This window comes from Tursiops truncatus, chromosome 10 (assembly GCF_011762595.2).
Source record: "Tursiops truncatus isolate mTurTru1 chromosome 10, mTurTru1.mat.Y, whole genome shotgun sequence".
Lineage (NCBI taxonomy): Eukaryota > Metazoa > Chordata > Mammalia > Artiodactyla > Delphinidae > Tursiops > Tursiops truncatus.
Genome location: NC_047043.1, coordinates 19,629,753 through 19,652,892, shown reverse-complemented (window position 1 = coordinate 19,652,892; position 23,140 = coordinate 19,629,753). Strand labels below are relative to the sequence as shown.

Here is a 23,140-nt window from a genome sequence, read left to right as displayed (position 1 = left end):
GTCCTTGAAATTATGGTCAGAGAAAATCTTTTAAGGTAGACATTTGTTTATTTATAGAGGAGCCCATAGATGAACTTCAGAAAATCTCTTCCCCTGCACCACACACTCTCCTAAAATACTTTATACTTAACCCTGGTTGTCAAAGGAATCTAAGAAATGAATTAAACCCTTTTCTAGGAGTTGATTTGCATAAAAACTTTATAGGAGAAAAGTAAATGTAGTAGTGGTTCTTAATTAACTTTCCTTGACATCTTGCTATGTTTTGACTTGTCATTTGATGTGCTTGACAATTCTAGTGCTTTATTTCAGGGCATTTACCTGGGTGTTGATGATTTAATTTTATTTATAGTGTGTGTGTGTGTGTGTATATATATATATATATATATATATATGAATGGAAGGAAGTACAACAAGATCCACCAAAGTGTTAATTATGATTAGTTTTAGGTCAGATATAGCTAACTTTTCCTTTTTAAATATATGTATGTGTTTCAGTAAATTTCTAATGAGCATACTTATTTAACAATCAGAAAAACAAAGAATTTGTTTAATTCGCTACCCTGTACTGTGGAAAGCTCCACGAATGATAAAACGTTAACTTACGGACTGAATATAAGCAGTAGGATATAGGTAATAGCTTTATAATTTTAGAATTCTACTGCAGTAAATAAGGTAACAATGTAAAAACAAATACACTTCTCTGAAGTAATTTAATATACATAAATATCCTGAAAAGCTTTAAATAAAAATAACATAGTTTTTTCTCTCAAGATAGATGAGAAAAGGAAAAGTAAACTTTAACTCACACTTTTTTTTTTTTTTGAGTCGAAGCAGTTTAAAATCTGAATACTTCAGTCGTGAGATTTAATAGGAACCAGAGTAAAGATTGTTTTAAAATATCCAGTTCTATTGTATTCACAGTGCTGTGAAGTACAGAGAAGTACTAGTAAAGTAGATCTCTTCTTTCCTCTTCATCCCTTATGCCGTTGCTTTAGGTTAGCTCTTTATCACACTATTAAAACATTCATTACTTTTCTTCCGGGAATTATTTCTTACATGGTACCTATGAGAGTTTTCTTTTCAGTGTGGACCGCTTCTTCCCAAATCTTTGGATATTCAAATAGGATAGAACTGAAGTGCCATAGAAATACGGACAAGGCCTTTTCCAGTCTCACTCAAATCTCTTTTCAGTGTGATACTCTACTGGCCTCTTCATCCACCCTGATATTTGCCATATTGAAACACTTGAGGCTTTCTTTCTTGAGCAGTGTCTTGATTTTGACACTTGAGTTTGTGTAGGTTCTGTTTCCTATAACGGCATTTTCCAAATTACTTACCATTACTATTTTCTCCAAGGAAAATTACTGTCATCTTTCAAGGCCCAATGCAAAATCACTTCCTAATATTGCACTCTTGTCTACTCTGTTAATTCTTTCTTCCCATAGCACTTTAACAGTAAGAACCCATTTTAGGTTTTTTACAAATAACCACATCTTATTCGGGGAAAGATTTGAAGCAGGTTAGGTTTTATATTTCTGTGTGCTTTTCCTCTTCAGCAGTATGAGTCCCTTAAGGTTGAGATAGTCTTATTCATATTTTTCAGTATCTGATAACATGCTTTTTGTATTCTGAGTTCAATAAATATATGAATTGTGCAGAGGTACAATTCAGTATTACATTTTACATACAATAGTACATAGGGGATACCATAACATCTTTTGCGTTATGGTTTATGAGAAAAACTACTGGGTAGTAAAATCCTAGATAGCAGGAACTGATGTTTTTTCCATGTTAGTATTTTCTGCTGTCTTTGACATAATAGGAGAATAAAGATTGTTTGAACTGAATGGACTACTAATCATTTTTACAGTTCACTATCTAAATATCAGATTAAAGTTTCCACGTTTCTTGAATTCCCCGTTAGCCTGGTGTTTTCACCTAGCATTTGGCCTCTTCACAGACATTTTGTGGGAGGATTGTGTTAATCTTCCTCATGTTAAAAGATTAAAAGAATATTATGACTGACTTGATAACTGTTCTTCATAACAAAAAGTTTTTTTTTAATCATCTGAAAAAATACATATAAAAACGTTTTTTAAAAATTTGAGGGGGGGCTTCCCTGGTGGCACAGTGGTTGAGAGTCCGCCTGCCGATGCAGGGGACACGGGTTTGTGCCCTAGTCCGGGAAGATCCCACGTGCCGCGGAGCGGCTGGGCCCGTGAGCCACGGCCGCTGAGCCTGCGCATCCGGAGCCTATGCTCCACACGGGAGAGACCACAGCAGTGAGAGGCCCGTGTACTGCAAAAAAAAAAAAAAAAAAAATTTGAGGGGTCCCTGTATCCTCAGGTGCTCATCCTTGTGAGGACTGGAAGCATATTTCAGGTGTGGGCTTTACATTTCGTTTACTCCTCTTAACTGATGGGTTAGAGCCCTGTTTTAAGTCTTAAAAAGTTAAGGGATTTGCACAGGTCGTATAAGTAGTGAGATGTGCAGCTGGGATTGGAATTTGGAATATAAATAGATTTATTTCCAAGAACCATCTACAGTATTCCTTATATGTTATAATAGCAAGAAGGGATGTGTCATTGGGCTTAAAATACTAAGGTAGGGGTCTTGAGCTGAGTGGGTTTGAAAATCTGATTTTATGATATTTGGCTTAAAATCATTGAGTATTAGGATTTAGTCAGTTTGGTGTAGTTTTTCTTAAAGGTCAAACTATGAAGTGCTATCCAGTAGAACTTTCTGTGATGAAGGAAATCTTCTGTATCTCAAGAGACTAGTTAGAATGGAGGCCACAAGCCACATGTGACTATTGATCATACTGATATGTGGCTAGTACTACTGAAGAACTGAATTTTAAATTGCATTTAATTAATATAAATTTAAGTAGCCTCTATTGGTTACTGTACTGAACAGCACAACTCTATGCATACGAGTGCAGTTGATGTTTCAGGTGGTATATAACATGTTTGTGGTTACACATAAACATTTATATTTCTTAATTAGGCCAAATTTGAGTTTCATCACGGTGACTATGAAAAACAGTTTCTGCACGTACTGAGCCGAAAGGACAAGACTGGAATTGTTGTCAACAATCCTAACCAGTCAGTGTTTCTCTTCATTGACAGACAGCACTTGCAGGTAAGCAGTTTTTTACTTTTCTTTTTTTTTTTTTAAACCACATAAGGGCTCATTTTAAAAGCTTATTGGTTAGCAGACTGTTTTCTATATGTTACTTAATTCTGTTTTGCTCCTTCAACATGGCATTAATTTTGAAGTTACTTAAAAACCAAGAAACAGACGTCCTGACCTTAACCAAGAACAGTGGTTCCCAAAACTTTGCTGCATATTAGAACTACGTGGGGAGCTTTTAGAAGTCATGATTCCAGTGTGCAATAATCAAAATTTTTACTTTGAATAAAATCCTCAAGTGATAACACATTATGTTTTGAGAAGCACTGGCCTAGACCTTTTAAATAATACCTGAAAGGATGAGGCACATCTGTTTTTAAAAGGTCCACATGTGTTTTAAATAAGTACTTCCAATTTAAATAGCAATCCAGGTATTCCAAATTGATTTTTATTTTGTAAAGTGTTGTTTATTCTTACCAATCTAAGCCTAAATATCATCACTTAGAATTTATAGTAGATAATCGATACTTTGTTATTAACTTTTAAAAATGGCATCATTTCAATTTATTTAGCATTCATTCAACAAATGAGCGCTAAGTGCCAGGCACTGTACGGCAATGAACAAGTTAGAAATTCCTTTTGGGTTGACATTCCATTGTGGGAGACCTAGAAGTAGATAAGTAAAATATATAGTTAGATAGTGATAAGTGCTAAGAGAAAAGAGGGAATTACATAAACTGTTGGGTGTGAATTCTTAGATGGTGTCACCAGAGAAGGCCTCATTGAGAAGGTGATTTAAATTAAGACTTACTTTAAAAGTACACTATTAATTACATTGTAGAACATTTTTGTTTTTATTTAAGAGCGAGTCTATGCAAGGTACTAGAAAAATACAAATGGGAATCATACTGCTACCTTCAAGGAGCTGATAGACTACTTGGGAAGATTGTACATTTTCCATTTTGTAAAAAGTTAAGTAATTATGGTGTAGGTACAAATAAAAAAACTGGGAATTAAGAAGATTAGGGGCTTCCCTGGTGGCACAGTGGTTGGGAGTGCGCCTGCCGATGCAGGGGACATGGGTTCGTGCCCCGGTCTGGGAGGATCCCACATGCCGCAGAGCGGCTGGGCCAGTAGGCCATGGCCGCTGAGCCTGCGCCTCCGGATCCGCGACGGGAGGGGCCACGGCAGTGAGAGGCCCATGTACCGCAAAAAAAAAAAAAGAAGATTAATTTCACTGGAAGCATCTGATAAAACTGATAGAAGAACCGTACAATTTAGGTGGGGTGTTTTTGGTTTTGGCCTTACTGTTTGTTCTCAGTTTCTTCTTTACCTCAGCTTTCCTTTGGTGAATACTTTTTTTTTTTTTTTTTTTTTGCGGTACGTGGGCCTCTCAGTGCTGTGGCCTCTCCCGTTGCGGAGCACAGGCTCCGGACACGCAGGCCCAGCAGCCATGGCTCACGGGCCCAGCCGCTCTGTGGTATCTTCCTGGACCGGGGCACGAACCCATGTCCCCTGCATCAGCAGGCAGACTCCCAACCAGTGCGCCACCAGGGAAGCCCTTGGTGAATACTTTTTAGTTGACTCTTTTTTCCTTTTTAATTGCCTGTAGTGTACTTTCATTTGAGTTACTTGTTGAGAAAATACTGTATAGCAGGGTATTTATTGACTTATATTGTGGAATCCACAACAGATTTTTAGTCATAGATTTAATAATAACATACACTAGTGTAGCAACTTCATATTCACGTGAATATATATGAGGTCAATAATACTATATAGAAATGACTAGTGAATTGAAGGAGTTTCTTGGCTAAATAAGTTAACAAATCATCTCTTTTTATGTATCGAGGTCAGGTGTTAATATTTTATGAAGCAAACAGCTTGAATACTTTTAATGAAAAGAAAATTATAAGCTCATAAGCTAAATTTGGGTTGAAGGTAGGATGTGACCAGTAGTCTCAGTTTGTCTGGAATGTCCTGGTTTTAATACTGGAAAGTCCCAGGTCCTAGAAACCCCTCAGTCAGTCCTGGGCACACTGGGATCACTGGTATCTGCTAGTTGTAGATTAATTTGTTCTTCAGTGCTCTTAGTCCCCTTCTTCCACTCAGGTTCTGTTCTCGATCTTCATAAGCTGGAGATGTGTTGCTGTATTGGCATTATATGGAAGAATCAACCTCCACTAGTTCATGAGGGAATTGATATAATAGTGGTGGCCACCACCTATAGTATACAGTTGATGCTTCAACAATTCAGGGGTTAAGGGTGCCAACCCCTGTACAGTTTACATATGACTTTTGACTCCTCATAAACTTAACTAGTCTACTGTTGACTGGAAGCCTTACTAATAATGTAAATGGTCGATTAACACGTATTTTGTATGTTATGTGTGTTATATATTGTATTCTTAACAATAAAGCTGAACAGAAGATGTTAAGAAAATCATAATAGAAAATATACTTACAGTACTATACTGTATTTATTGATACCTAAGTTTATGAATTTTATTTACAAGATGAATTGTCAGTAACTACAATATTGTTTTATATGATACAAAACACTAGGTGTTATATTAGCAACATCTACTAATTATATTAGTAACATTAGTCATCAAAAAGATAATGTGAAAAAGAAATTCATATTTATTTACAGGTATAATGATCCATGTATTGATATTGAAGAAGTGCAGTATGGTTGCTTTATGACAGCGTACTGTAATCGGTACGATTGCTTCTTGGTAGCCTAGCTGTCCACTAACGAATGCTAATGAATGAATCACTATGAAAGTTTTATGGCATACAGTATTATAGGCATATTCATAATACAGTATTAGAAACATTGTAACATTTTTTTAAAAGCCACTTACAGGCTATGTTATTTCTCCAGTTGTGAGAGAGGCATACTGTATGGTAATGTAATCCTTTGAAAGCAAAGCAATAAAACAGGTAGAAAGCTAACACATTAATTATATATTAAATGTCACTCACCTTAGGCCTATGTAAGAATAGACTAGGGTCTGCAGTTGACCCTTGAATGACACAGGTTAGAGCCGCGCTGATCCACTTAATACATGAAGTTTTTTCAATAAATACATACTACAGTACTGCACGATCTGCAGTTGGTTGAATTCGTGGTTGGTTGAATCTGCTGATCTGGAACCGAGTATATGGAGGGAAGACTGTAAACTCTATGCAGATTTTCAACTGCAGGTAGGGTCGGTGCCCCACCGCCTGTGTTGTTGAAGGGTCATCTGTACATATATTTTATGCATTCATGACACACTTAACTGTTTTTGAAATTTCTAGACTGCGTGGCTTGTCTATTTTTTCAAATTATCACAAATCTCCAAAATTTTCCCAGTATACTTATTGGAAAAAATTTGTGTATAAGTGGACCTGAGCAGCCCAAACCCATGTTGTTCAAGGGTCAACTGTATTATGCACCAGACTCTATACTAAGAGCTTTACGTGTATGAGCTTATTTAATCCTCACAGCAGTCTTCTGAGGTGTAGATCTTACTACTACCATTTTATAGCTAAGGAAATCCAGAAATTAAGAAATTTGATAAAAATCATCTAGCAGAGATCTTCTGTCCTTTATATCCTAATATAATATATATGATAAGGGCTACAGCAAAAAAGAACTTTGAATGCGCAATGGCATAGAGGCATATGCCTAGAGTCTGAATAGTCATAGGTTGTTTTAAAAGTTAAAATGAAAATATATGTATAGGTTCATTTACATATGTAGGTAGCTAGTCTGCTTCAGACATTGGCAAAGGCAGTCTTTCACCTTTTTTTTTAAGAGGTGCTATAGTGAAAAGATGCAAAACTTTGAAGGCAGTTCTGGGTTCAGATTTCGTCTTCCACTTACTAGCAGTGGTTATTTGTGAAAGCACCTAGCATTTGTTTATCACATGTTAGATGTTACAATAGTAACTGCTTTTTAAAAAATACTTAGAGTTTGATTTAACTGTTAATATTTTGGCCTTCTAGTCCTTTCCCCCAGGATACACTTAAATCTTTTTTACCTATTTCTAATCTCTCTACCATCTACTTTCACCACATCTGCTGTCTTTCTGTATATAAATGTGATTGCAAACCTCTGTTCAAATCTGTCTCCATGAAATGCTTTTAACCCTGATTTCTTTCAGCAAGTAGTCTGTGTTTGACCTTCCTAACTTTCAATTTTTTATTCTGCATAAACTCTGTAAACATTTAGTTTATAATCATGTTTACTCTGTTTTCTCTATATTTTGTATGGCAAGGTTCTGTCCTATTTAGGCTAAGGTCCCTATGGATGGGAACCATAATTTCTTCCCTTACTCTGTATGCTTTGTTACTGTGTCCATTAAGTGCTTAATAAATTGTGGGAGATGGACTTCATGTGATAATCGGTCATTTATGTTAAAGTCTTTATTTATTAAGAATATTAAAAAAAATTTTCCCCTTCCAGACTCCAAAAAACAAAGCTACAATCTTCAAGTTATGCAGCATCTGCCTCTACCTGCCCCAGGAGCAGCTTACCCACTGGGCAGTTGGCACCATAGAGGATCACCTCCATCCTTATATGCCAGAATAGAGTGCTGACCAGCAAAATGGAGAAGATCAGAGAGTGCAGCAGCAGTTTTTTTTCTTTTTTTCTTACCACTTTATTCTTTCAGAGTTTAAAGAAAATGGACTCATGCACAGAACACTATGCATTTTGAAACTTGTTCATCCTGGATTTTTTTTTTATCATTTGTATCTCAGAACTTAAATTAGATGTCTTCTGCACAGACTGTGTGAAAGAAGATGCTTTGCATATTTGCTGCACTGCATCAGCATCTTACTAAAAATGTGAAATGAAAGGACTATTGTACACTGAAATGCTTAAATGTATCTGAAAGCACAAGGTGATACTCATTTTTGATAGTCTTTCCATTTGTGCTGGTTTTTGCCTCTTTGACATCTGTCATCAGTATTTGGAGGGTGAGAAGTGAATGTAACAGGTATAAATAACATTTTAAAAACTTAAAGCTTTGTTATAATCACATTGTTCCAGAGCACTGTCAGATTCATTCTAATGACCAGAAGTGGTTGTTTAAAAAAAAAAAAGAAAGAAAAAAAAGAAAATACAACCATGGGAAAGAAATATTAAATGAAAAAAGCATCTCATTGTAGGCATTCTTGCCTCATATATTACTGGGCCATGTTTGTTTCCTGGTACTCATAAATATATGTATTTTATTTCCAGATCTCTCCCCAAGTTGCTGTTATGAAAGAGCATTCTGCTCAGTGTGGATTCAGTTATACACATTAAAGCAGATCTGGAGTCTGAAGTAGCTAAGCAGCTATAAAACTGAGAGATACATTCATAGCTGCAGAAACCGTAATAGGTAGAGGACTTTCCTTTTGGTTTTTGTTTTGTTTTTTGTTTTTAAAAAGATTTTTATTATAAAGGAAAAAATTCCAGTGAATTGTGCAGAAATACTGGTTTTTACACCACCCTAAAGGAAAACTTAGGGTTTTTTGAAGTAGAAACGTTACTAAAGTTGGATCTTAAATTGTGAAAACATACAAAAACACCATTGAGTGTCAAAGTTCTAAAAGGAGAACTCATTTTGTGCAATGAACATAAGGAAAGACTACTGTATAGATTTTTTTGGTTTTTGGTTTTATTTTTCTTTTAAATGAAGAAAAGCTTTGCTTAAGGGTTGCATACTTTTATCGGAGTAAATCTGAATGATCCTACTCCTTTGGAGTAAAACTTAGTGCTTACCAGTTTCCAATTGTATTTAGCTTCTGGTTGGAATTTGAATAAATGAAAACCTAAATAAAATAGGTGAAAGTTCCCTGACTATTCAGGTGAATACACAAAACTCGAAGTGGTAACTTTTCTTCTAAGTCGCTTGGGTACCCGTTATTGATGACCTTAGGAGGGTTTATAAACATGGCTAAACAGTAAACTCAAGAGAAGTTGGGTTTATAATTTCAACAGGTATGGGAATCAAGGACATTTTGTTAGCTTTTAACAATTATCATCCTGGCTTTATGCCTGGCTTCATGGAAAAGAAAAAAAATATTCTTAATTTTAGAATAATTTTTCACATGTTTTCTGATCAATTTAAAATTAGAATCTATTTGAAATTAACACTTTATCATGGCTGGGTACTGTTCTAAGCTCTTATCTTAACAACCTTGAGGGGATCTAGATACAGAGGTTTAGGAACTTGTCCACACTCATTGTGAGTAGGGGAGGATTTAAAACCTGGCTGTCTGGCTCTGTAGAGTTAAAGTTTTTATTTTAGAATAATTTTAATTGGCAAAGTTATAAGTAATACAGAAAGCTCCTGTATAAACTTCACCCACAAAATAACTCTTGACATTTTGACGTTTTGTCTTTTTCCATATATTTATATATATTTTCTGAATCGTTTGGGAGTTTGATCCCTTCCCCCTCGGTACTGCATATATCCCAAGTACAAGGATATTCTTATTACCACAGTAAAATTATCAAACTCAAATGTAACAATGATATACTTTAATTTACCATCCATATTTCACTTTTGTTGATTGTCCTCCTATCTTTGATTATGCGGTTTTTTTTATTTCCTTATAGTTAGTACAGGATCATTGCATTCAGTTGTCATGTTTCTAGTCTCCTTTAATCTTGAACAGTTCCTCAGCTTGTTTAATGACCTTGACAGTTTGAAGAGTACAGACCAATTTTTTAAAACACAGAGTGTCCTTATTTTACATTTGAGTGATGTTCCTTCATGGTTAGATTTGGATTATGTATTCTGGCCAAAGCCCAATGTAAGTACCTTATGCCCCCTAGAAACACACTGTCCGTGTACACTGTTGATTTTCATTTTAATTGGTCAATGTGATGTCCTATTTCCCCATTTTATAGTTATTATTTTATATCTACCCTTCCACATTTACCAGCATTCTGTTAAAAGGAAGAGCTCTCCTGTCTCTGCTGTTTATTCAATATTATTACCTAAACAGTTTGGACTCCCTTTTTCAATGCTGTATAATTTTCATGCCTCTCATCATTTTCTTGAGCACTTCCTTACTTTCAAAGCACATGATATGTTCATCTTGTAATTTCCCTATCTCAGCCCCCAGCTCTGAAATCAGCTATTTCTCCAAGGAGCCCAAGTTACTTTTAGTGGGAAATACTAGATCTGGGTTTCTTGTGTGCTCACTGCTACTATCAAGTCTGCTTCTGTCCTTTCAGCAGACAGATCAGCATGTATTCTAATACAACCAAAGGACAATAAACCTTTAACTGTTGACTGTGTTTCCAGTTTCCAAAGTTGCTTTGGAACTTTATGATCTTCAGTCATGAAATGTTAACTAAGACCCCCTGATGGCAGAAACCAACTATTATGAATGCCATAGTCAGGAAAACTTCGAGAAATGGACTAAACAATTTGTGAACTTGGTCTTTCCAGTACTGCAGATTGGGAGATTCAAGATCTGCATGGTTTTATCCTAGGTACGAGAAAAGGAGCTGCCCCCACCACTATAAAAAATGCCACTCCTGTAATAAATTCTCAGAAAAGCAGTGCACCCATTGGACTATTTATCACTAATGTGCTTAGCCTTAAACTTTGTTGAGGACTACTCAGTCTACTTTATTTTCCAATGTGGCCTATGGTTCATCTATTTTGAAGTTCCATAATCTTGAAAGTGGGTTAAAAAATGTAACATTTTAGAGCTGAGAAGGACCTACAATTTGTTAAGGATTAATTGTTAATTTGTATTTCTCCTTTATCTTGAATTTTAGTTTTAAGGTAATCTTATCTCAAAATGGTCCTGCTAGCTTTGCTTTACCTGTTTTCAAAACACTTTTGAGCTACGAATGTTTTCATCCAAGTATCATGTATGATTATAAACTAAAACTAAAGAGGCTTAGAATATAGACAACTCTATCCTATATTCCACTTGATCTCGATGGCATTTTCCCCAAAGAAAATATTTCTTAGCCACTTCTGGTTGTGCTAATTTATTTTGAAAATTATATTTGTTCAAGTCAGATTTACTCTGGACATTCATTGTTGAGTTTCTTTAGGTCACCCTGCTGTTCTCAGTTTCCCAGGTGTTTTGTGTGTCTGCCTTGTGCTATTAATTTTCCCGTGGCCTTGTTCATCAGATCCACAGAAACAAATGCAAGTGTTTTTCCTTGCTTCAGAACATGTGCTGTAATCACTATATCTTCTCCCATTTTAGCAGGTGACATGTACCTTGAAAAGAAACATTTAAATTTAGTTACCAGCAAATAGGTTTTAAAAGAGAAAGTTGTGTGCATCTCATAACAGCCTTATGTTACTTATTTACTCCTAAATAGTTTAAAAATAATATCCTTTCTAATTTGAAAGGCTGGTCCTGACCAAGTTATATCTTACTGATTCCTTATGCACACAAATTTCTTTTCCCAAAAATATAGGAAGGGGTTTTCAACTGCCCCTGCCTCCCCGCACTGCCCTATTTTTTTTTTTTTTTTTTTTAGTTTCCCACTTAATATTTATTTGTGGCTAGAGGTTTCCTTGAGCTTTCACTTAATTGGCTTAACTTCCTAGGTGAAGTAACACTTGGTGTTAATATCTTGTCATATCAATATGCAGAATTTATTCAACTCTAAAATGACTTAATAACTATAAGGAATTAATATGAGGCCCTTTTGAATCTCAGGCAGCTCTTGATGGTGGCCAATACTTTGGCAACACATACTTTGCAAGGCCAAAATTATGTTTAGCTTATTAAAAATCCTTTAGGATTGTAGCAGCAGTATCTTAGAAGATCAGGAAATGCAGTGCTAGGTTGGAAGATCTCTGCTCGTAGAGAGATCTTAAGGCAAAGGGTTGTAGAGGGTCTTGAGGCAAAGCAGAGTCATCAAGTGGTCTTACCCTTATCATGTGGAATAAGGTAAGGACTGCTGAATAGGCTCACCAGTGCCCAAGCAGATCCTTCTTTTTGTACGTCTTAATTTCAAAACACCATTTGCATCTTGTCCTGTGATTTGCTTACTGCACTCTCAATTTATTTCCATAGTAGAGAGAGACTGAAAGTTAAGTTAGCCTAAGAAAAGATTTAGATTGTTTAACAACCTGATACATTATTTCCATTGCCCTTGTGATATATCACATTGGCTTTCCCACCCTAACCCCTGCTTCCCCTTCCAACAAAAATCTTTCTTCTCTTGCTTAGGTGGAAAAACCAATTGTCTTGAAACTAAATCCCCGGGCCCTGCACTCTTGAGTGAACGGGACACTGGCAACAGTACTAGTTAATGTGGGAATTTAATTTTTTGCATCTGGAAGTGTTTGACCCCTGCAGGCATTTTCACAACAGTGAAACAAACCTGACATCTGGGGTTCTGCTTCCTTATCATGAGAGCATGTCTGTGCAGTTGCAGAAAAACATGAAGTATTGCAAAACTGGACATTTGTGTTACAAGGCAATGGCGATGTATACGTGAAGGTTTCCTCAACTTTTATTTTTATTCTAGCTTTTCTCTATAGGTACTCAGTACAACCTTCATGAGACATTTGTACAAGTGGCACTTTTAAGGATTGTATGAAAAACAGTTACAAACCGTGAGTTTGTGATGATTTTTTTTCCCAACAGTATGCATATTAGAAGCTGAATGTTTGCCTTTTTGAGTGTTTAGATCATTCCCCATTTATTACTGGTTATATTACTGATTACTTATTATTACTGATATATGTTGTACTTGGAAATTAATTCCTCTAGTTCTAGATTCTAAAACCATGGAATATTTTAAGGCAAATCTATAGCTGCATTTAAGGATGACCAGCTAAGGGCACCTCATGCTTTATTTATGTTACGAATGTGTTTAGTCTCGGTTGTTTGAAATGAGTTACCACGTTGGAAAAAGTTATTTGGGGTACAGTTTGGATACATACGTTATGTTCATGTCGACACTGACTCCGGGTGCTCCCCTTTCTGTGCACATCAGAGCATATGTTGATACGACATCCACTAAAGTGGCTGTCATGCCACCATGGAGGGTGCCCATTTTATTGGTATGCTGCTCTTCTACTTTCACTTCACAAATCACTTTCCCAGGGACAGCAGAAACAAGAGTCACCTAAGTGTAAAAAAAAAAAAAATTTTGAATATTTGGTGGTATTAGAAAAGCCCAAACAGCCTAACAAGAACTATCATTGGATTAAACCAAGTCACCCCCAAAAAGTTGATTCAGAAATTGAAAATCAAGTTACCAATCTCTCTCTGATAGAAATTAACTCTGATGTAAACTGTTTTGAAATAAAAAGGAATACTTAGGGAAAAGCAGGAGTAGTTTTTCTTAATCTCCACTCCTCTGCAGAAATCAAACATTCCGTCTGAGCTTTTCAGCCTGTGTACAACAACCTGGCATCTCTTAATGTCTCCTTAGAAATTTTGCACCAACAAAGCCAGCTGGTCCTTGTGATTTGTTAACCCATTATAGTTTTAATTTGGATGTTCTCTAGTTTTTGCACAAAGTAGTTTTTTAGAATGACTTCATAATGAATGGTTTAAAACGATTTATTGGAAGAAATTGAGTAATTTAATGCATTACTAGAATTAATAAGCTTATACCATAAACTTATTTTAATATGAAAAAAGTTTGATAGAATCCAGCAAAGGTAAATTGCTGCTTTTAAGGTCCTGCCCCATTTATGGTATCATAATGAAAAAATTATATGAAATATAAAATGTGGAACAATGAATTTAAAATGTTATATCAAACATCTTTAGAAAGGAAACTTAAAGAAAAATAATAGAAATATGTTTCTTATATCCTATCTAAATTACTAGGAAAAAACATCATAGATAATATTTAGAAGCTGGAACTAAACTGTGAATGGAATGTGCTGCATCCGGCAATGTAATTCTCACCGTCACCAGAAGTGTTCAGGCAGAATATGGATGAATATTTGATGTGTCTGTTTTTAGATACAGGAAAGGATGTCTCAAGCATTAAATGGTTTAATTCTAGATAACTACTATTTATTGAGCACTTTCATGTCAGGCACTGTGCCAAAGTCTTTCCATATACTATATAACAAGGAAGGGATTATTTCCAGTTTGTGTAACTTAAATTCAGTGGTTTACTCTCAAGGTCACCCAGGATGTGACAGAACTGAGATTCAGATCTAGGTCTGTCCACCTCCAAGTCTCCCTAGTTGCTAACTATAGAATCTCTAGGTATTCAGCGGCCTTTATGCTCCCACCAGGAAGACATTTCAGCATTTCACAAAATATGACTTTAGTTGTTTGTTGTTGTTTATCCCCTAGAAGGCCCTGATGTAAAACAGAAACAGAACTATAAAATATGAACCATCCTAAATAATATGTTTTGCTTAATGGGTAAATCAATGGAAAAGTAAACGTTAGAACGGGATCAAGTCTATTTATACAATAAATGACCTAGCCACAAGATGTCCTCATAAACTAATAATACACACCAAGCAAGCCCAAGGTGTAAACTCACCTTATTGGGGGCATTTACCTGAGTCTGTCAAGCACTGCAGTCTAAAGATGAACGAGATCAAATCCCTGCTTTTAAGGGGTTCCCAGTCTAAAGGAACAGACACACATGCACACTGCAGTAGAGCGAATTACTGCAGATAGGATAAATACAGGTTGCTGGAAGTAAGGATCTTACTTATCAAAGTATGTTTTCAGGGAAGAGACATTAGGAAAGGCATCCTGGGGAATTATTTGTGGATTGAAGGACGGGCAGGGGTTAGGCAGGTGAAGACAGGAAAAAGCCAGGCACTTCAAGAAACAGAATCGAATAGGAAAGCATCATAGTCACCAAAGGTAGTTTAGTGTAATTTTAAGGTATGGTGTGTTTAGTAGAGCTCAGTTCTTAAAGTTCCATTTTATTATCTAACTTTGGCTGGGATGACAAAAGGTAAAACAAATGTCAATTGGATTTTCTACTGCAGACTACTGATTTTGGTTTTTTTTTTTTTTTTTTTTTTTTTGGCTGCATCAGATCTTAATTGCAGCATGCAGGATCTTCGTTGCAGTGTGCGGGCTCAGTAGTTGCAGCACATGGGCTTAGTTGCCCCACAGCATGTGCGATCTTAGTTCCTTGACCAGGGATCAAACCCATGTCCCCTGCGTTGGAAGGCGGATTCTTAATCACTGGACCACCAGGGAAGTCCGCCAAAATACTGATTTTAATATTTATCTTTTTCCACAACTTGAAAGGACAAAGGACATACTAAGATACAAAACTGGTTGAAAAGGTACGTTGGAATAGAGATACTTTTGTACTGGTCAGCCAGATATGGCAGAGAAATGCTTTTATGTGTTGCCAATTCTTTTTGGTTTTTTGGCTGGGCTGCATGGCTTGTGGGATCCTAGATCCCTGACCAGGGACCGAACCTGGGGCCCTCAGCAGTGAAAGTGTGGAGTCCTAACCACTGGACAGCCAGGGAATTCCCTGCGTTGCCAATTCTTGTCTCCCTCAGTAAAAATAAGTAAACCAATGGAAGAAGGGATGTCCAACATTGGGATGTCCATCCCAATGAAGGGATGTCCTACCCAACCTCCCAGAACTAAGAAACAGTCTTGCGGTGGAAGAAACCAATGGAGAGCTACCTGTCTGATGAAGACTGGGGCTGGGGGGGCTTCCCTGGTGGTGCAGTGGTTGAAAATCCACCTGCCGATGCAGGGGACACGGGTTCGTGCCCCGGTCTGGGAAGATCCCACATGCCGCGGAGCAGCTGGGCCCATGAGCCGTGGCCACTGGGCCTGCACGTCCGGAGCCTGTGCTCCGAAACAGGAGAGGCCACAACAGTGAGAGGCCCGCATACCACAAAAAAAAAGAATTGGGTTGTGGGGAGGACACTATTTAAAAAAAAAAAAAAAAAAGATCTCAGTCAAGATATAGGCTGTAGAGAGCACACGTGTTTATTTGGTTACTAACTATGGCTAACTTTGTGTTACAGACCATGCTCAGAAATGTACATGCATTGTTCTATAGGCATTGAGACCCTGTCTCGATCCTCACAAATCTTTGAAGTAGATAGTGTTATCGCCATTGGACCCAGGTGTCTCTGGCTTAACCACTAATGCAAAACTGCCTCCCCTCACATCTCACCTGGACTGCTGCAGACAACTAGGACCTCATGCATCGGGAGGAAGATGGGCGTGTAGCCTTTTGTGATGCCATGGGATCAGAAATATAGCTGTCATGGCCCCAATAATCCTGCAGGTTGGATGACTGCAATAGATTGGCAAGAACTTTTATGGCTCAGCCCAGTCTGACACAACAGACTCCTCAGTTTAGCATAAAAATGGTCTTAAATGGACATGCGCTCATATAAACATCTGCCCTTTTTCTGTATGGCCTGCAGTGTACTGTCTCTTCCCTGCACCTCAGGCATTCACATGAGTTTATATGACTCATGCTACCACAGCATCCCCCACTGCCACCCCTGACCTGCAGGCTCAAATTCCATCACAGAGAGATATGCTTCAGGTGACGAACACAGTTTCTCCCTTCCTCACTTAGCTTTTCAGTAAAGACATTGAGAAGGGATCCCTAATAGTCAACAGCAATGAAGGAGACAGTCCCTAATAGGAAGCTCTGCCCAGAACCCAGAATTATTCTTAGGCCTTGAGGTTTCCAATCTTTCTGGTCTTTAAGAGTCACCGCCTGATTGGGACTGCTGCTGATTGCTGAGCAGCACACACAGGGCCTCTGCTAATGGATAAAGAAACATGTCTCTGGCTCTGTAAGGGTGTCTGTAACGGGCCTCAAGGAGTGTGGCACATGGCATGAGAAAACCTGCACGTATGTACAAACGTGAGTCAACCAAGGATATGGAATGCGAAAGACCACATGTATGCACAAAAGCACAGAGAACAGGTAATACTGGTGGATGAGAATTTTGTGTATTTGTAAAGGAGGCTGTTTTCAAAGCAATTTGCCCTGATGATGGACACAGCTGATTTCACATGTGACACAGTGCAGATACCAGAGGAAGTGTGTCTGAGGATGATGTAAAAATGCACCTGCATATAAGCAGGAAAAGAGGTAAAGAGTAAAATAGAAGGTGGCAGTGTGATAGGGTGGCAACGGCAAGAAAAATAGTTGGAAATTATGTTAAGGGGCCATAAAAAGGCATAAGCTATTCAAGAATTGTGGTTCAGCCATGCTGCTGTATCAGCCCAACCTTTCAGTTTTATAATAAATGTATGTTTTAGTAGCTTAATTACACAGGTGGCTAGACCAATAGTTAAGAGTACTAGCTCTGGAGCCAGACTTAGGCAAGATCCTTTTTTTTTTTTTTTAATTATTTTTGGCCGCATTGGGTCTTTGTTGCTGTGCGGGCTTTCTCTAGTTGCAGGGAGCGTGAGCTACTCTTCCGTTGAGGTGTGCGGGCTTCTCATAGCAGTGGCTTCTCTTGTTGCAGAGCACGGGCTGTAGACGTGTGGGCTCAGTAGTTGTGGCTCGCAGGCTCTAGAGCGCAGGCTCAGCAGTTGTGGCGCACAGGCTTAGTCGCTCCGTGGCCTGTGGGATCTCCCTGGACCACGTCCCAGGCATTAGCGGACAGATTCTTAACCACTGCACCACCAGGGAAGCCCCTTAGGCAAGATCCTTAACTGACGTTTCCTTAGCTGTAAAGTGGAGATGATAGCACTACCCTCCTAGAGTTTTATAAAGATTAAGATAAAATTCAAATTAAGTTAGAATGGGGCCTGGCATATCATAGGTGATTAAAACATTTTAATTCTCATCCTTATCAAAGTTGTGACTCAGACACAACAATCAAACTGAAAGTTGGTTTGGATAGTTTCACATTTGCTTAAATTTTTAAAATTTGCTTAAAATTTTTATTTTAAGCAATTTTAAGGTGCAGGGATTTGCTTAAAACTGCCCAGTTGGAATTGTTTCTGTTGCCAAGATCAAGGATGACTTAATTACTAAATTCAGTGGATGCTTTTCAGCCTGTCCCTTACTTGACCTCTCAGCATTCTGCAACATCTAAACTGTTTTCTGGCCTTTCCTGAACTCCCACGTTCACACCTCCGGATTCTTTTCCTCCTCCACTAGCCACTCCACATCCCCTTTGCTGGCTCTTATTCTGCAATGCCCGCCAGGAGTCAGAGGGTCAACTAATCATTCAGACTCACAAGCCCACCAAAGGCTACAGTTGGTGCCAGTTTCACTCAGGATACAGGACAGTTTCTCTAAGGTTAGGTACTATAATACAATGTTAACACACAGGCAGGGAGCGGACAACTTGGGTTTAGATCCCCCTTACTAGTTGTGAGGCCTTAGAAAAGTTAAGCTTCTATTTACTCATGTGTAAAATGGGGATAATAATAGTACCTGCCCCATCGGGTTGGCAAATGGCAGATTTTATCAAATTATTCTAGAATGCCTATAAAGGTGGATGCTATGAAGGCCTCTGTCACATCAATCACATTGGCAAGATTTCTCTCAAATACAGCTTCTCTGCTGCCTTGAACCTGGAAAAGAGGGGCTAATAGAGGAGGAACTTCCTCACCACCTACAGACTGAGGATTGGGGCTATCCACTGCTCCAGATCTCCTCTCAAGAGGGAAAGCACAAACTTGGGTAGAATTTTTGCAGCTGATCTAGTTTGGAATGTAGTACCTGAATATAGAGTCATTCCCAGGAAGGAATTATGCCCTGCAGGAATGTAAATATGGTGAGCCAGTTATGATAAAGCCACAAGTCAAACAGCAACAAAGAAGTTGAAATAATCTCTGTTCACTGAGGAACAGTATTCCAGAAATATCTATTGGCATATCATGTCGATAAATTTTAAATAATATTACTGTCCTTTTGTGGTAGATCCCAAAGCCTCAAGGTTTTTCTAGTAAGTATAAGGTCAATTCTTACCTTCCTAATCATTTCTATAGTCTTCAAAGGCTGCTTATCTTTCTCAACCCTGTATGTCCTCAAGGTTCAGTCCTAAATCCTTAATGCTTCTCTCTAGTCTGTGTTCTTCCTCTTGAGACATCTCATTCACCTACACATCTTCACCTCTCATTTCCACAAGGATGACTCTACACAATTTTACCTTGCTTCGGAACTGCCCTCCCTTATTTCTTTGTGTGTTGGATTCCACATGGTATTTCCAGATCTCACCTGAGATTCCAGATCTCACCTGAGATATGTCCTTCCACATGTGTTATTGTGGGGGAAAGAGTTCCACTGGCAAGTAACTTAAACATAATAAGGTTAAACATGTTTATCACAGAACTAGTCAAAAGTTTTAAGATATAAAAGGGATGTAATGGCTCCACTCGGAGGAGAGACATAGTGGAGCCAAATTCAGAGAGAGAGACTGTAGATGAGGGTTGCCAGGGCTGGGGAAAAAAGGGAATGAGAAGTTATTGTTTAATGGGTAGAGTTCCAGTTTTGCAAGATGGAACTCTGCTATGGACTTGCTCCCAAAGAGCTCTCAGTGAGGAGAGGGAAGACAGAAAAATCAACAGATATTTTCAATAATGAATAGTAAGTCCTATGATAAAAGTTATCATAGGAAAGTTCTGGAGATGGATGGTGGTGATGTTACAACCATGTGAATGCAATAATTACTATTGAATTGAATACTTTAATATGGTTAAGATGGTGAACTTTATGTTATGTGCATTTTACTACAATTTTAAAAAGGGGGTATACAACATCAATGTTTTCTGAAATTATTTATTCATAGAACTCTTTTTTCTCAGGGCACATCTGATGGGACTGTTCCTTGGAACCCACTTTTCTCCTCTGAGACGATAAACTCCTAGAGTGCGAGGAATTGTGATTGGCATTTCTTTATAACCTAGAGTACTTAGTTTGTTGACTGATTTAAAAGTGATCTTATAGCAAGAACAGGACACTTTCTTTTTTGGGCTTAAAACAAAGTCATTTATTAGATTTTGATTCTGTCAGTTGGCAATTTAGGCGGGGCTCAGCCAGCCAGTTCTTCTGTCGGGCTTGCCTGGACTCACTCTTGTTTCTACAGGCAGCTGGCAGATTGCTAGGAGCTGGTTGACTTAGATGGCATAATTCACATGTATGGTGCTTGGTGCTGGCAGTTGGCTGGAGTGATGGGAGTGACAGACCACAGGTAGGACATTTATTTTGCATGTTAGTTTTTCTGAATCAGTGTTTTATAAAAGATAGGTTTTGTGGGTATTTATAAACACTGATAAAACAGAGGTTTTAAAAAGAGAACAGGCTTAAATAAAGAAGTTCTAATGTATGATCTCATGCACTGACTTGACATCTGTACCATGACTAATTTTGCAATTTGCCTTTTTCAACAGATCATTTTTAGAGGAACAGAAAGTCACCATCATTTATCAGATTCTATATGCCAGGTCAAAACATCTGTCCAAAAAACAAAATCCCCACTGGAACATTATCAGCCAAATTTTCAAGTGTTATTCTACTTGATTCATTGATTTTGTGGGAGTGGGTGATGGAGCAGACTTGACACAATAGTACTGTACATCTCACTTGCTTCTTACACCCAGAAACATTATTCCTTCTCACCTTTGCAAAAGCAATGAGGTATAGAGGACAAGTGTGTCTGAGAGACAATATACATCTTTACTCCAATTTAGTTTTAACAATATTCTTGCATTTTAAAATCCTGCACTTAAAGTGAGCATTTCTTGCCTTGAAAAATCTCTGGTGTCATATTTAAATCACCAAAGGGACAATTCTTTGACATAAAATAATTTTGTCAGTCAAGGTCCAGTGAGGCGCAAAAACCACACTAGTTATATTAAGAGACTTAAAGAATTGTTGGGACTTCCCTGGCCCTGGTGGCGCAGTGGTTAAGAATCTGCCTGCCAAAGCAGGGGACACGGGTTCGAGCCCTGGTCCGGGAAGATCCCACATGCCACGGAGCAACTAAGTCCGTGCGCCACAACTACTGAGGCTGTGCTCTAGAGCCCGCGAGGCACAACTACTGAAGCCCGCGCGCCTAGAGCCCGTGCTCCGCAACAAGAGAAGCCACTGCCATGAGAAACCCGTGCACCGCAAAACGAAGAGTAGCCCCTGCTCGCCGCAACTAGAGACCCAGTGCAGCCAAAAAATAAACTAATTAATTAAAAAAGAAGAATTATTGGGCTTCCCTGGTGGCGCAATGGTTGGGAGTCCGCCTGCCAATGCAGGGGACACGGGCTCGTGCCCCTGTACGGGAAGATCCCAACATGCCGCGGAGCGGCTGGGCCCGTGAGCCATGGCCGCTGAGCCTGCGCGTCCGGAGCCTGTGCTCCACAACGGGAGAGGCCACAACGGTGAGAGACCTGCCTACCGCAAAATAAAAAACAAAAACAAAAGAGAATTATTAACCAAAGATTTAGAGAAAGACCACGTTCAGTTCCATGCCAACACATGTAGAAATCGCAAGATTTGAACAACCAACTGAAACTTCAGTGCAAAGACATGGTTCATATATTCTTATAGAGAACAACAAAGTTGCAATTTATCTAGTTTTGACCTAGGACAAAATGAATGATAAGAGGATGGTTTAAGTCAAGTGTTCAAAACCTCAGCACTGTTGACGTCTGGAGTGGGTGATTCTCTGTCGTGGGGACGGGGGAGGGAACCTGTGCAGTGTGGGATGTTCAGCAGCATCCCTGCCAATAGCCGCTAGATGCCAGTCCCACCCCTCCCACCATACTCCAGTTGTGATGATCAAAAATGTCTCCAGACACTGTCAAATGTCCCATGGGGAGCAAAACCACCCTCAAATGAGAACCACTGGTCTAGATCACGTTACCTTAAAATTTATGGTAAAAGGAACCATGTTCACGACTGGATTTATACATCACTAAGCATAAACCTGTACTTTAGCCTGAGCAACTCTTCCCACACGAAAAGTAGACAACTACAAAATCCATTTTTGATAAAATTAACAAATACAGAGCACCTACTATGATACTGACCTGTGCAGTTAACATGGTAGCCACTAGTCACCTGTCAGTATTGAGCACTTGAAACATGGCTAGTATGAATTGAGATGTGCTGTAAGTGTAAAATTCACACGGGATTTCAAAGATTAAGTACAAAAAGTACTCTTTTCTACTGATTACATGTTAAATGTTTTGGATATAATGAGTTACTTAAAATATTTTACTAAAATTAGTTTCACTTCTTTTAAAAATGTTTATAATATTGTAATAACAATTATATATTACAATTATAAAATTATTATTATAAAATACCTCATTCAAAATGGAGTTGGGAAGCCCTGAAGGGGGAACTTTCCCCCACTTACCACTCCTCCCAGCTTACTTTATAAACCCCAGCAGGAAAAAGGAAGATTTTCTCCTCGTCCAGCAACAACCCAGCTGCTGAGAAACCTCCGCAACTCAACCAATGAGACGACCACAGCCCCAGCTCTCCTCTCCTCCAGCGAACTTGTTCAAAACAGCTCCTCTCAACATTCTCTTCTCCTCGCTATAAAAGAACAGTTGAGGACTTGCCTACAGTTGGCCACAGTTTGCATGTCCCAAAGTGCAATTCCTCTATTTTTGCTGGCTAAGCCATTTTGCTGACTAAACCACTTACGTTTTCGTTTTAAAGGCTGACAGATCAATGTAGGCACACCTAGCACATAACTGTGCTCCATTAAAGTAGTAATTATTATTACTAAGGTGAATTTAGGGACGCAGTCCAACAGAATCTAGCCAGAGACAATTTATTCAGCGCTCACCACGAACCAAGCATGGTGCGTTCTATCCCTTCATTAGAAACCGCGCCTTCGCCTCTAATACCTTTTCCAAACTTCTGTCAAAACCGAGAGCCTTTCCTGAGAACTTTATCGCCTCCAGCAGACTCTTTGCCTTACAGCTCATCGTGGATCGTTCGCCGGCTCCCAGGCCCCACTCAAGAATGATTCTTGGAAGAGCAGGGAAGCCCGGAAATTCGCAAAAGAACAAGGACAGAAAGGGCGAAGGGTTTGCAACCTTCTGGGCCCGCGACGCGCTCCAAGTCCGCACTCGCGCGCAC

General features: G+C 38.5%; 2 protein-coding genes across 3 annotated transcripts in view; one reads left to right on the top strand and one right to left on the bottom strand.

The window, feature by feature from the left end:
- Positions 1–8,993, top strand: part of C10H6orf62 (chromosome 10 C6orf62 homolog) — a 14,580-nt gene extending 5,587 nt beyond the window's left edge. For both annotated transcript variants that reach the window (XM_019945076.3, XM_004331163.4), the window contains exons 4-5: positions 3,007–3,141; positions 7,589–8,993. In XM_019945076.3, the coding sequence (XP_019800635.1) occupies positions 3,007–3,141; positions 7,589–7,714 (261 nt within the window). In that variant the 3' untranslated portion in view covers positions 7,715–8,993. The remainder of the gene's footprint in view (positions 1–3,006; positions 3,142–7,588) is intronic.
- Positions 7,760–23,140, bottom strand: ACOT13 (acyl-CoA thioesterase 13). Its single transcript, XM_019945077.3, has 3 exons — positions 22,906–23,140; positions 13,050–13,234; positions 7,760–11,366 (listed from the first exon to the last, which is right to left on the bottom strand). Exons 1-3 carry the CDS (start codon positions 22,984–22,986, stop codon positions 11,210–11,212), a joined length of 423 nt encoding a protein of 140 aa, XP_019800636.1. The 5' UTR covers positions 22,987–23,140; the 3' UTR covers positions 7,760–11,209.